This window comes from Neltuma alba, unplaced genomic scaffold (assembly GCF_004799145.2).
Source record: "Neltuma alba isolate B1F8T4 unplaced genomic scaffold, ASM479914v2 tig00013158_pilon, whole genome shotgun sequence".
NCBI lineage: Eukaryota > Viridiplantae > Streptophyta > Magnoliopsida > Fabales > Fabaceae > Neltuma > Neltuma alba.
Genome location: NW_021637469.1, coordinates 34,719 through 45,288, shown reverse-complemented (window position 1 = coordinate 45,288; position 10,570 = coordinate 34,719). Strand labels below are relative to the sequence as shown.

General features: G+C 34.0%; 1 protein-coding gene across 1 annotated transcript; it reads left to right on the top strand.

Annotated features, from left to right (window-relative positions):
- Window positions 1–4,561: 4,561 nt before the first annotated feature.
- On the top strand, window positions 4,562–8,786 carry LOC114734910 (disease resistance protein RML1A-like). Its single transcript, XM_028922557.1, has 5 exons — window positions 4,562–5,055; window positions 5,187–6,276; window positions 6,397–6,699; window positions 6,809–6,909; window positions 7,211–8,786. The coding sequence occupies exons 1-5, from the start codon at window positions 4,562–4,564 to the stop codon at window positions 8,784–8,786; spliced, it is 3,564 nt and encodes a 1,187-aa protein (XP_028778390.1).
- The last annotated feature ends 1,784 nt before the right edge of the window (window positions 8,787–10,570 follow it).

Below are 10,570 nucleotides of genomic sequence, written 5' to 3'. Positions count from 1 at the left end.
CCTACCCATCATTTCATCTTCTCTGCGGCCGACAAAAACAAGCACTCAGTTGGCCGTGATGATTTAAAAATGAAAACCATATTTAAATCAACCATCACTAAGTCGCTTTTGTAATTCATTAAATTATAACACCCACTTTCCCTAATCAAATGGTTAGACGCAAAATCTTCCCTTCCTGGAAGCTGCTAGCCCTTCAACATAAGTTTTCCTTTATCAAAGTGACTTTTGATTTTTTTTTTTCAATTAATGAAAGTAGAACTTGCATTTTTTTTTTTAAACTCAAGAATATCTTCAAGTCCTTTTAGGCTTGAGACTAATTTCTGATAGCTTGAGAGTATTTAAGTTAAAGTCCTCCCAATAAATGTGCTTCCCAAGATACGAATTTGTGTTCTTTTTTTTTTAATGAAAGTAGAACTTGCATTTTTTTTTTAAACTCAAGAGTATCTTCAAGTCCTTTTAGGCTTGAGACTAATTTCTGTTAGCTTGAGAGTATTTAAGTTAAAGTCCTCCCAATAAATGTGCTTCCTAAGATACGAATTTGTGTTCTTTTTTTCTTTTCTTTATGGAGATGAAGCCACTTATCATTTCAACCAACAGTTTCTTGGTAAGTGAAATTTACATTTTTGTTCATCAAATAGTCCATGAAACTTGCATGAAGTTTCAGAGCAATTTGCCAACGGTTCCCTCATAAGACAAAAGCCATCATGTGAAGGATTTTTTTTCCAAAAAAAAAAAATTTATATATACTATAAAAGCACTTGCAAGCAGTGATGTTTACAAATGTAAAACCGTTTCAGATTGAGACTTATATCGGATATTTAGATTTATGGTTATTAAAAAAAATCATTCTTACAAAACAGTAAATGTTCCTCAAATACGTTTATCTAGAAAATAATTATTCTGATTTTAAATATAAGAGCTAATTGATAGGTTTACTTTGAATTCCAAATACAAGACATTAATTTGCTTTTGTTCCTAAATTTATAATTTTTTTCCCAAATTAATTATCCTTATTTGGTTGTGCATGTAAAAAGAATTTTCGTCAATTATGATAGTTTATTGTAATTAAATGATTGATTAGGTGAAATACTTTTGAAAAACTAACATATATGCTTTTACAAATGATTTATTTAATTCTTAATACTTACAAATTAACTATCTAAATTTTATATTTAAAAGGGAAATAATAGGAAAATGCCAAGCCATGCTGCTTTTTATTTTCGTGACTTTACATGGAAGAACTAGTGTTGTTCTTTATGGCTGTGGCCATGAAAGAAGTAGATTACCTTTTTAGCGCCAAGTGTAATATAGCAGTTGCCAAAATTACGTAATAAAACTTTATCCCCGAGTATTTTTCAGTATTATTTTCATTAATTTCACATGTTTTCCTCTCTATCTCTCACATAATTTGTAGAAAAAGTGATCCATAATTTTTATATAATGACAAATTACTAACTTAATTAATGATTTGTGTAAATTAATTAATAAGAATTTACATTCAAGATTAGAGGGGTAACAAGTAACAACTAACAAATACCTATTTGTAATTGAAACAAAATCAGAAATTGAAGCATTCTCCTTATTCTTTAATCCTTGCCAGCGTGTGTTTTTGTTTGGGGGTGGGGGAACCGAAACCTGAATGGTGATTCCAAATCTGTAAGTTGCGTAATATTGATCGCTTGAATTTGTTATGATTTTGTTTTTTATACATAAAAGTTTGTATGAGTTAGGTTTTGAGTACTATTAAAACTCTAATTACAAGCAATAATGTTTACAAATATTAAACAGTTCAGATTAAAGTTTATATGGGATAATTAGATTTGTGGTTATTAGAAAAAAGATCCATTCTTACAAAACAGTGATATAGTTCCTCAAACACAGTCATCTTTCTAAGAAATAATCACTCTAATCTGAAACTAGTTGAGAAATTTATTTTGATTTTAAATATGACACCTTAATCTATATTTTTTCGGTATAATTCTTCTCCAAATTAATTATATAATGCATATATAACTAATTAGATGAGATATTCGAGGAAAAATAACATACATTTTTTTTTCTATAAACAACTAACTTAAAGAAGTTTTTAATATTTAAAAATTAGCTATCTAATTTTTATATTTAAGATCAAGGTAGTATATATGCCTGCTCAAAAGTACAACCTCACCCAAAATTGCAACTTAAAATTTCAATTAAGTGTTGAAAATTATGCAATTTACAAGAAAGATATCTATTCCAAGATTTTAGTCCTGTAAAATTTTTTAAAGAATAAATAATTTATTTGCCTATTAATGACTATATCTGTAGTAGTAGTAATAATGGATATCACATGAGTATGTTAGTATTTCATTACTTGTTTTAGTTTTTTTAAGTTTATGGTCAGCAAAATGGAGTTTTGGTCATTTGTTATGTAAATAAAATTGAAGTTGCTTGTATCCCCGCGCAGGGGGGGTCTAAGTTGTGTTTGGAATGAATTTTCAGCCATCCCAATTGAGTGGCTTTTTAATGGAAAATCATGGAAGACCCATGTTATTTGTGTTTGGATTGACTTTTTTTTGGGGGGGGGGGTTTATTAAGCTAAATGAACGTTTATGTTAAAGCAACTGCTATTCGTTTGCAGTGAGAAAAGCCCGATGAAATAACCACTAAAGGAGGAGCATCAAATAATGCATTTTAAATGTGTAACCTACCCATCATTTGCGCCTCCTACTCACACATTATCTTCTGTGGCCGACAAAAATAATTAGCACTCAATTAGCCGTGGAGATTTAAAAAATGAAACATATTTAAATCAGAAATCACCAAGTTGCTATAGTAATTCACTAAATTATAGCACCCACTTTCACTCATCAAATGGCCAGATGCAAAACCTTCCTTTCCCGGAAGCTGCCGGAGCGCCAGCCCTTCACGTATGCAAGTGTTCCTTTATCAAAGTGACTTTATGGTTTTTCCATAACAAAGAGTGACTTTTGACTTCATATCAATTGACTAATAATTTTATCTTTTGTTCTTAAAAGCTGGCCATATTTACTTTCTATTCCATCCATCCAATTTCACAAATTAACCGTAAATGACGGGTCATTTATTCTTCCCGCCATTTACACCTTTTTCCAATGAGGACATGCACCACTTTAATATGGAAGCTAACCATCCAATTCTGGCAAAGACTTGAGTTTTAAATAACAAATATTGTTTTGGTCCAAAAAGTAATACATATTAATCAGAACTTTAACACGCTTTCAAACACAATTGACCCTACGATCTCTAACAATTAAAATTAAAACTCTAATAATTTTAGAGTTCTTTTTCTAAAATCTTTTCTATAAAATATTACTGAAAATCATCATTAAATTATTATATCTATTTTGTTTGATCTTAAATTTAAAATCTCAATCCACTTTGTTTTTCAAGTTTATAGTTTTTCTCCAAAATATTTCTATTGATGATAAAGGATTTTCATTAAGGATAGTTCCAATATATGATTAAATAGAATAGTTTACAAAAGTCAACACAAACTTAACTAATTTTCTTAATATTTTAAAATTAATTATCTATCTTTTATATTTAAAACAAGAGACAGTATCATTTTTTTAAACTCTAAGCGGATGTGGTAAACATTCTTGTAGATGATCGGTCGGTGTTTCTATTTGTCATAAGGAAGTGAACTTTGGATTTTCTTTTTCTTTTTCATCAGCTGAGTAAGTCCATTGCAGGGGAAATGATGATTTTATAAACTCCATGTCAGTGAAAATTTTGGCAAGTGAACAAGATAAGTTTGCTTTTGACGGGTGAACACGTTGGTGTCTGTGGATGAAAACAAAGCAAAGAAAACAGAGAGTGAGCTCTTACAAAGCAAAGAAAACAGAGTGTGAGCTCTTACTCCTTCAAAGTGAGTTTTACATTAAAGTTTTTGAATATGCTTTATATTATATTTTGTTAATGTTAATTCATTTTTTTAAAAAGTTACATCAAATGATTTTAAATAATGATAAAATTGGACACTTCTGTAATTTTTGAAAAAGAATTATGAATCAAAATGAAAGGAGTATTATTATTCCACCCGGCCATGTTAATCAGACAGGAAATTGCAGAGAAGTAACAGAGCAATTGGCGTGAAGCATCAATGTCAACTTTTAAAGGTAGGCCACACATTTTGTTGGACCTTAATTACGCACAACCTTTTGCAATTTCCCCAAAGACTTAGACTTCATAAGCATTACTATTTGTAAGTCATAAATAATGCTGTATCAATCAAACTGTGTTAAAATAGTGGTGTTTTCATCAGGATCCTGCTCAAATTATTATCTATAAAATGCATCTACTTTATTCACACGTCCAAATTATCCAGGGCCAGAAACGAAGGTAAGATTTTTTTTTTGGGGGGGGGGATCGGCATTGTATTCCAACGCGAAAAGACTAAAAAGTATCATTGGGGGGGAGTATCAATTGCCGACTTGCCGTGTCATTTAGCTCAGAAGACTTAAAGACTGAGTCAAGTCTATTGAAGCGGCAGCAGAAAGAGTGTGTAAACTGTTCTTCCCGCACCTTGAAACAAACTGCAATGGTTTCTGCTTCCTCAAGCTCTGGCTCTAGGCTGAATGCTCCAAGAAAGTATGATGTGTTTGTAAGTTTTAGAGGCGAAACCCGCAACAACTTCACCAGCCATCTTCATGCTGCCCTCAACCGAGACTTTGTTTTGTCCTTTCGTGACGATAAGCAGATAGAGAAAGGTGATGAAATCACGCCATCACTCATCCACACAATCAAGGATTCCAGTGTATCTATCATAGTCTTCTCAAAAGACTACGCTTCCTCAAGATGGTGCCTGGATGAACTCGCCCAAATCATGCGGTGCAGAAAGGATGAGGGCCAGTTTGTTTTACCCATCTTCTACAAAGTTGACCCCTCACATATTCGAAATCAGACTGGAGCTCATGAGAAGGCATTTGAACAACATGAGAAAGATTTCATGCATGATCCAGAAAGAGTGAACAGGTGGAAAGCAGCTCTTTCTAAAGCTGGCTCTTTAAGCGGCAGGCACTGCCAAGACTTCACGTAAGTATTCCTCGATCAAAGTGATTCATCCAAAATGTAAGTATTGCCCGGGTATCCCACCTAATGTGGCAGCTTGCTGTGTAAAATTGATGGTTTACTCTGTTTATTTGTTTTTTTGCTTTGTTTGACAGGGATGAATCCAATTTAATTCAAGAAATTGTCACTGATGTCAACACAAAACTGGAACAAATACATAATTGTCGACAAACATTAAAAGATGTGATTGGAATGGATGAAATGATCAAACCCATTGAAGAGTTACTGGGAAAATCTCACAGAGTTGGAATTTGGGGGATGGGCGGTGTGGGTAAGACCACAATGGCAAATGCTATATTTGCCAAATTATCTTCTCAGTATGACTCTTGCTGCTTCTTGGAAAACATTAGGGAAAAAACAGAAAAAAATGGATTGGAAAGTGTTTGTAGCTATCTTGTCTCGGAGCTGCTAGGGCAAGATATGTCACGTAACCCATCAAATGGTTTAAGAAATGCCTTTGTTGCCAGAAGGCTTGGTAAGAAAATAGCTTTAGTTGTGCTTGATGATGTTGATCGTTCTGACCAATTAGAGGGTTTGCAGGATAACATATGCAATTTCTTAGGAGAAGGTAGTAAAGTTATTACAACAACAAGAAATAGGAAATTGCTTCGAGGAGAAGGTTATGAAATACATGAGGCCAAGGGACTGAGTTATCAAAATTCGCGTCAACTTTTCATCCGCAAGGCCTTTGGATCAGACCATCCAAGACACGAATATGAACAGCTCATAGAAGGATTTATACGTTATACCCGACACAATCCCTTGGCTTTAAAAGTTTTGGGTTCATATGTTCACTGTGAAAATAAAAGTTTATGGGATGGTTTGTTGAGAAAACTACAAGGAGGGTCTCCAAATGACAAAATTCAAGAGGTGTTAAGATTGAGTTATGATAAGTTAGCTGATGAAGAGAAGAAAATTTTTCTAGACATTGCATGTTTTTTAAAAGGTGAAAGTGAAGGATTTGTAGAAGAGCTATTAGAGAGCTATGGATTCCATCCAACTGTTGGCATACCAATCCTTATGGATAAGGCTTTAATAGTCAAGAACAATGGGAAGGTTGAGATGCATGACTTAATACAGGAAATGGGTCTGCAAATTGTTCGTGAAGAGAATGTCAATGAACCTGGAAAGAGGAGTAGATTATGGGATCCCCATGAAATATATGATGTATTGAAAAACTGTGAGGTAAGAATACGATGATCTTCTCCTCTCTCACTCTAAGAAAACGTTATTTGTCACCAATGCCAGAAAATGTTCTTTATTTTTCTTACTATTTCTCTAAAGTCTAAACCTTGTAATTTTCAGGGAGAAAAAGAGGTTGAAGGTATAATGTTCAATATGAATGAGATCAATAGAACTTTGGATTTGACTGCGAAGACCTTTAATAAAATGTCGAGAATAAAATTTCTCAAATTTAATCATCTTGATCAGTTTGAGCCCTTTTCCTGGTCTAGCCCAGCAGGTCTTGAGTCAATTTCTGCCAAAATAAGGTACTTCCACTGGGTTGGATACCCGTGGTCGTCCTTGCCAAAAAAATTTTGTGCCGAGCTCCTTCTTGAACTTAACTTGGAAGACAGCTGCGTTGCAACACTTTGGGACGGAGTACAGGTATTATATATCATTTTTAGTTTTAAATATTAATCAATATTTGAGATCTTTGATTTCCGATGTAATGCCTCTATTCATTTGTTTTTTGGTATTTCCTAATGGTTTCCAGGATTTAGCGAATTTAAGAAGAGTAAAACTTCGTGGTTGTTTTATGCTGATGAAGTTACCCGATTTTTCCAAGGCTCATCGTCTTGAAAGCGTAGATCTAAGGTCCCGTTTGGTACGAAGCATTGAAAATGAGGGATTGGGATTGGGATTGCAATTGAAAAAATCATTAACATAGTACTTAGTATGAATAATTGTTTGTTATATGGGATTAGGTATGCCCATAAAGGTGGGATTGGAGAATACCACTTCCCCCATGGTATTCTCTAATCCCACATACATGGCTTTAACTAATCCCATATATCAAACAATCTCTTATACTAAACACTCTCTTAATAGATTTTTTCAATTGTAATCCCAATCCCAATCCCTCATTTTCAATGCTTTCTACCAAACGTAACCTAAGATCTTGTTGGTGTTTGCCTCAAGTGCATCCATCTCTCCTATCCCTGCACAGTCTCATTTATTTGGATGTAAGCGACTGCCATAGACTTGAGAGTCTCCAAAGTACGGTTCATCTAAAATCTCTCAAAGAAGTCAATATAAGTAGCTGCCTCTGTCTTAAGGAGTTTTCAATGTCATCATCAGAGCTAACATCCTTAGATTTAAGTGGAACTGGGATAGAAGAATTGAGCCCATCAATTGGGCGTTGTTCAAAGCTCAGAAGACTCAATCTCGGTCATACAAAATTGAAGAATATAGAGTTAAGTTGCCTTACATCTCTGGAGGTACTCCGTGTTTCCGGGCAGATGATTGGCAATGTCGACCTACGTGTGCTATTTGATGGCTTACGCAGTCTCCAATCACTAACTCTCAAGGAGTGCCACAAATTAACTGAACTCCCAGATAACATCAGACACCTCTTGAGTCTGCAAGAGCTTCATTTAACTGGTTGTTGGAATCTTCAATATTTGCCAGAGCTTCCCCGCTCCCTTAAATTAATAGATGCCACTGATTGCACAGCACTCTCGTTCGACCTTTCCTTTGTTCATCACCTTAGCAATCTCAATTGTCTCCGGCTCAATGCTTCAAGTCTTTGGCATCTTCCACGGACCCTGCTTTGTTATTTTAAACTCGTGGAGCTTCGTATTCAAAATTTCAGGCAGAGAGAGGGAGACGCGGAGCTGGCAGTTCTATTTTATGCATTGCCATCTTTAGAAGTGCTGTCTTTGCAGAAGTGGCCCCACCTAATTGAACTCCCCGACAATATTCGGCATCTTTCTGAGCTACAATACCTCTCTATAGAAGGCTGCAGCAGGCTGCGGGGTTTACCGAAACTTCCTGCATCCCTTAGGAAGTTGATTGCCACGGACTGCAAATCGCCGGAGACGGTGTCTGCTTCAACGATTTCAAGCACATCTGAGAATTATGGTGAAAAGTTATTTTCATTCATCAACTGTGTGAACTTAGATCTGGGCGCCATTGAAGAACAGGCCATGTTGTTGTTAGAGAAAGCAGTTCACGAGAAGAATGTTGTTACAGTTTGTTACCCGGGGAGGAAGGTTCCGAAGTGGTTTGGGAATAATAGGACCCAAAATGATTCGCGCATCGTCGAACTACCTCCAGCTTCTCATAATTTAGCGGGTTTTGTTTTTTGCGTCGTCGTTCCTGATGTCTCCCTACCGGACGTTGAACTTTTCTTCGGCTTTAAATTGGATGAAATGACGAAAATGACTGAATTTCAACTACTTCCACCGGGCAAGTATTTCAGTCCTGGAAATGTTTCGCTGGTTTCCAATCCAGAGCTATCAGAATTGATACTCGAGAAAATTGAAGGGAACAAAAGAAATCATGAAACCACCACTTATGACCAAAATCTTTTGTTCCAATTCCGTCTTGCATGTGTTGGTAATTTAATTCCCATGGAAGAGTGTGGAGTCTACCCCATATATGCCTCAGAATATTACAATGTTGATCAACAAGGGAAATCGGCGGAGTTCAACTTGAATTCCCGAAAACTCAAGGCCATAATGATTGAATAGGTATTATCTCCTTCTTAAATTAGCAAATTAAGAGCAAGTATTCATACTTGACCATGATATTTTGAATTCTCCTAACTGCTTTGACAATTATTACATGCTAACGATTGTCACCTATATAGGTTCCAGGAAAAAAAAAAAAACTATTTGATGCCCTTTTTTTGTAATAATTATTGCACTCATGGTTGAATTTTAAGGTTTTTTTTTTCCATCAGGTCAGTGATTCCATTCCAGGGAAATGATAATCTTATAAACAACATATCAATGAAAATTTTCGCAGGTAAACAGGGTGAAGAAAAACAGAGCATAGGCTATGGCTCCTTCAAAGTGAGTTTTTGATGAAAGTTATTGAATATCATTGAACTGATTCTGATTGGCATATTGATATTTGTAGATGAGAACAAAGTTAAGATCTGAAAACAAAGTATGAACGAAACGTGCCATAACATGGGGAAAAAAATGATCAGTTAGTGTTGGTGGGGCTATTGCAATATTTCGGTTTGGCAAAATGATCTCTCACATTCCAATTTGTTGCGGTTCATGCAGCATCGGAATATACTTCAGGCATAAAAAATGGAGTTTTTAAACATGCAATGCATAGCATTTAAAGAAGATAACATAAAGGCTAGGTTTGAATGGCAGAAAAAATAGAAGGAAAAGTAATGGGAGAAAATAGTATGAAGGAAAAATTTTTGGAATCCTAAAAAGATTTATTATTTTTTGAAGTTTTCTTTTTTAGTATTCTTCTCTCTATATTTTTCACATCCAAACTGAGGAATTTTTTGACCAAAAAAAAACTGAGAGGAATTTTCAAGGATCATTTATTCTCCCTTCTACGCACGACACTTCGGGTTGAGGATGTGGCCCAGTTCAATATGGAGGCCCATGCATGCAATTCCTACCGTAAGACTTAGTTCTAAATAAAGGTCAAGTTACTTATATAATAATATTATGTTTTTTTTAAATCACATATAACCATTTGTTTTATTTTTTAATTATTAGTATTTAATATCATTTAATTATAAATGTATATGGAAAAATATAAAATATATGGTCATATATGATTAGAAAACTTGACATGATGAACATAAGCAACTAGACCTAAGTATTTTTCTTTTGTATAATACTACCTCCAACTAATTTGTGAAACTATCAAATCTCTTAATATGTAGATAATAAAAATAATTTGGCAGGAAATTATAAATTTGCAGGGAAGTAACAGAGTAATTAGCATATTATTCCTCCAAAAGTTGCAGTGAAATAGCAAAGCATTGGGTATATGAAAGCATCAACGTCATCTTTTCAGCGTAGGCCACACATTTTGTTGGACCTCAGTTACGTAAAACCTGTCACATGCAAATGTAATTCTCCCAAAGACTTAACGTCATAATTCTATGCCCCAAAAAAATAACATATAATCCCTCCCATTTTAAATATTGGAGTTATGTAACTAATTTAAGAAATTAATAAAATTAGCCAATTTAATTATTTTAAAAAATATGTGTTTGATTTACCTAAATACTCCTTTAATAATTTGTATTGAAAACTATAAAAACTCTTGCAAGCAATAATGTTTACAAATGTTAAACAGCTTCAGATTAACACTTATATGGGATATTTAGACTTATGGTCATTAAAATAATTATTCTTACAAAACAGTAAATGTTCCTCAAATACATTCATCTAGGAAATAATTACTCTGACTTTAAATATACCTTGAATTCTAAATATAAGACATCAATTTACTTTATTTTTTAAATTTATAATTCTTCTCTAGATTAATTATC